At 40.0% G+C, this 2,854-nt stretch overlaps 1 protein-coding gene across 1 annotated transcript; it reads left to right on the forward strand.

The window, feature by feature from the left end:
- Positions 1-364: 364 nt before the first annotated feature.
- On the forward strand, positions 365-2,507 carry LOC120074620 (SEC14 cytosolic factor family protein / phosphoglyceride transfer family protein). Its single transcript, XM_039027793.2, has 4 exons — positions 365-1,456; positions 1,551-1,675; positions 1,758-1,899; positions 1,988-2,507. The coding sequence occupies exons 1-4, from the start codon at positions 743-745 to the stop codon at positions 2,246-2,248; spliced, it is 1,242 nt and encodes a 413-aa protein (XP_038883721.1). The 5' UTR covers positions 365-742; the 3' UTR covers positions 2,249-2,507.
- The last annotated feature ends 347 nt before the right edge of the window (positions 2,508-2,854 follow it).

Genomic DNA, 2,854 nt, shown 5'->3' on the forward strand with positions numbered 1-2,854 from the left:
GAAAAAGTAGCCATAAAAAATTTTGATTCTTATTTTATTTAACAATATTTTTGCAATAAATATAGTAAATAATGGTTGTTAATTACCCAAAGAAAAGAAAGAAGGAAAAAAAAAGAAAAAAATTAAAAAAAGTGTAATCTATATTTTATTCAAATAAAAGATGTTAGAATTATTGAACAAAAAATTATAAAATAAAAAAAATAATTATAATAGTAAAGGTACACAAACTCAACTCATATATGAATTTAACTTTGCATGCAAAACATATGAATTCAAATAAAATAATTTTGTACTCCAATCACAAAAATATAAATTCAGACTAAATAATTCTATACTATAAATATAGACATATAGATGAATTCTAGAGACATATACAAGCTAAAGAATCAATAAAAAGTGTGGGCTTCCCATTCCGTACATGAACACCGGTCCAGGCTTAGAGGTCGGCTTCGCGGCTCAGCTAAGCCCTAGAAGTAAAGAGAGAAAGAAGGAATCTGTGACACACTCACAGTCACAACATCATCTCTCACCGCCGCGTGATTTTACTCCCGCCTCCCTTCCCTTCATATATTTTTTGTCTTCTTCCTCCTTCACTCTGCTTTTCAAACTTCAAATCAAACTCCCTCTTCTTCTTCCTCCAAACTTCCAACAGTGAATTCCTCGAAATCACAGTCAAATCTCCACTCCTCTTCTCTTTTGACCAAAATCCCATCTCTGGATTTCCCTCAAAACCCCCCCTTCAATGGATTCCACAGCCTCCCCTTCCCCCATTTCCACTCCCAAACCCCATTCCAAGAAAAGCTTCGTCTCTTCTCTAATGGAAGCCGCCACTCTCCGTTCTCCTTCTTTCAAAGAAGACACCTACTTCATTTCCCATCTCAAATCCTCCGAGAGAAAAGCCCTCCAAGACCTTAAAGACAAGCTCTCTGCCTCTACCTCCACCGCCGATCACCCTCCCTCCATGTGGGGTATCCCTCTCCTGGCCGGCGATGACCGTGCCGACGTCATCCTCCTCAAGTTCCTCCGTGCTCGTGACTTCAAAGTCCCCGATTCACTTCACATGCTCCAGAAATGTCTCGAATGGCGCTCTGAGTTCGGCGCCGACGGTATTGTCGACGAAGATTTAGGGTTTAAGGAACTTGAAGGGCTTGTCGCTTATATGCAGGGCTACGACAGAGAAGGACACCCTGTTTGTTATAACGCTTATGGGGTTTTCAAGGATAAGGAAATGTACGAGAGGATCTTCGGTGATGATGAGAAACTCAAGAAATTTCTCAAATGGAGAGTTCAAGTTTTGGAAAGAGGGATTCGTCTCCTTCATTTCAAACCCGGTGGGGTTAATTCCTTGATTCAAGTCACCGATCTTAAAGATATGCCTAAACGAGAGCTTCGTGTTGCTTCTAATCAAATCCTCTCTCTGTTTCAAGACAATTACCCTGAAATGGTTGCTCGTAAGGTACAAACAAATCTCTCTTACCCATTTGCGTTTTTTGAGTCGTGAATCGAAATCTGAACTGAAGCCATTTTTTGTTTTCGTCTTGGGGTTTTAGATTTTCATCAATGTGCCTTGGTACTTCAGTATGTTGTACTCAATGTTTAGCCCCTTTCTAACTCAACGAACCAAGAGCAAATTCGTCATCGCTAAAGAAGGAAACGTCTCCGATACCCTTTACAAGTAAATCCATTCACTCAAAATTTCCGTTTTTTTCCAGTCATTTCCTTAAAATGGGGTTTCATTTCAACTTTTTTCCGATCAGATTCATCAGACCAGAGGATGTGCCGGTACAGTATGGTGGCCTGAGTCGGCCAAGCGACTTACAGAATGGGCCTCCGAAACCGGCGTCGGAGTTCGCCGTCAAAGGAGGAGAGAAAGTGAACATTCAAATAGAAGGCATTGAGGTTTAATTTCTCTCTTTCGCGCAAACCCCACATCAAATTTGGTCTATAAACCTGTGTTTTAACGAAATTTCTTGAAAAAAATAAACAGGGGGGAGCCACAATCGCTTGGGACATTGTAGTGGGAGGTTGGGAATTGGAGTACAGTGCGGAGTTCGTTCCAATCGCCGATGGAAGCTACACCATTGCAGTGGAGAAACCAAGGAAAATTTCAGCAAATGAAGAAGCAATTCACAACTCATTCACTACAAGAGAAGCTGGAAAAATGGTTCTCTCCGTCGACAACACTGCTTCCCGGAGGAAAAAAGTCGCCGCATACCGTTACATCGTCCGAAAATCAACCACCATCTAAAGAAAGGAGAAGAAGAAGAAGAAGAAGATCTAAATCCTTATGTTAAAAGTAAAGGGGTAATTTGATATTGATTTTGAATTTGTAATGTGTTTATGATCTGTATTTTGTTTTAGAGTTATAAAATTAGTAGTGGCTTTGTGGGTTGTGAACTGGAAACTGAACTGAGGAAAGATAAGTTGTTTGTTAATACAAGTAAAAGGGAAGAAGAAAAGCCTATGATATAGTATGGAGTTGCAGAGTTATTTTTGTTTGTGTTAGAGAAGAAAATGGCGGTGGTGGGTGGTGGTGGGGGAATTGCTTTTTTGGTAAGTGTCAGAATTCAGAAGAGAAAGCGTCTAGAAATGGGTCATTGATTTGGTTTGAAGTTTTGAAGGATTTGGTATTGTTGGATAGAGAGAAAGAGAGAGTGACAGAGCTCTGAACTTTTGATAACATCACAAGGGTAGGGATTAATGGTTGAGGGTGAGGGGTGAGAGATCACCATTGATTCTTACTTTCTTTGTCACTCTCTCTCTTTCTGTCTATCTATCTCTCCTTTGATGTTCCTGTCATAGAATCTCCAACCCTAGCCAAATTATGACGGTCTTGCAAGTGATATTTGTAATT

The sequence above is a fragment of the Benincasa hispida genome, chromosome 3, assembly GCF_027475165.1.
Source record: "Benincasa hispida cultivar pf3 chromosome 3, pf3_genome.v1.1, whole genome shotgun sequence".
NCBI classification, from domain to species: Eukaryota; Viridiplantae; Streptophyta; class Magnoliopsida; order Cucurbitales; family Cucurbitaceae; genus Benincasa; species Benincasa hispida.

Coding starts and splice junctions, on each gene's coding strand:
- LOC120074620 (XM_039027793.2), top strand. CDS start 743: ATGGATTCCACAGCCTCCCCTTCCCCCATTTCCACTCCCAAACCCCAT. Junction 1,676..1,757: donor GTCTCCGATACCCTTTACAA/GTAAATCCATTC, acceptor TTTTCCGATCAG/ATTCATCAGACCAGAGGATG. Junction 1,900..1,987: donor TTCAAATAGAAGGCATTGAG/GTTTAATTTCTC, acceptor AAAAATAAACAG/GGGGGAGCCACAATCGCTTG.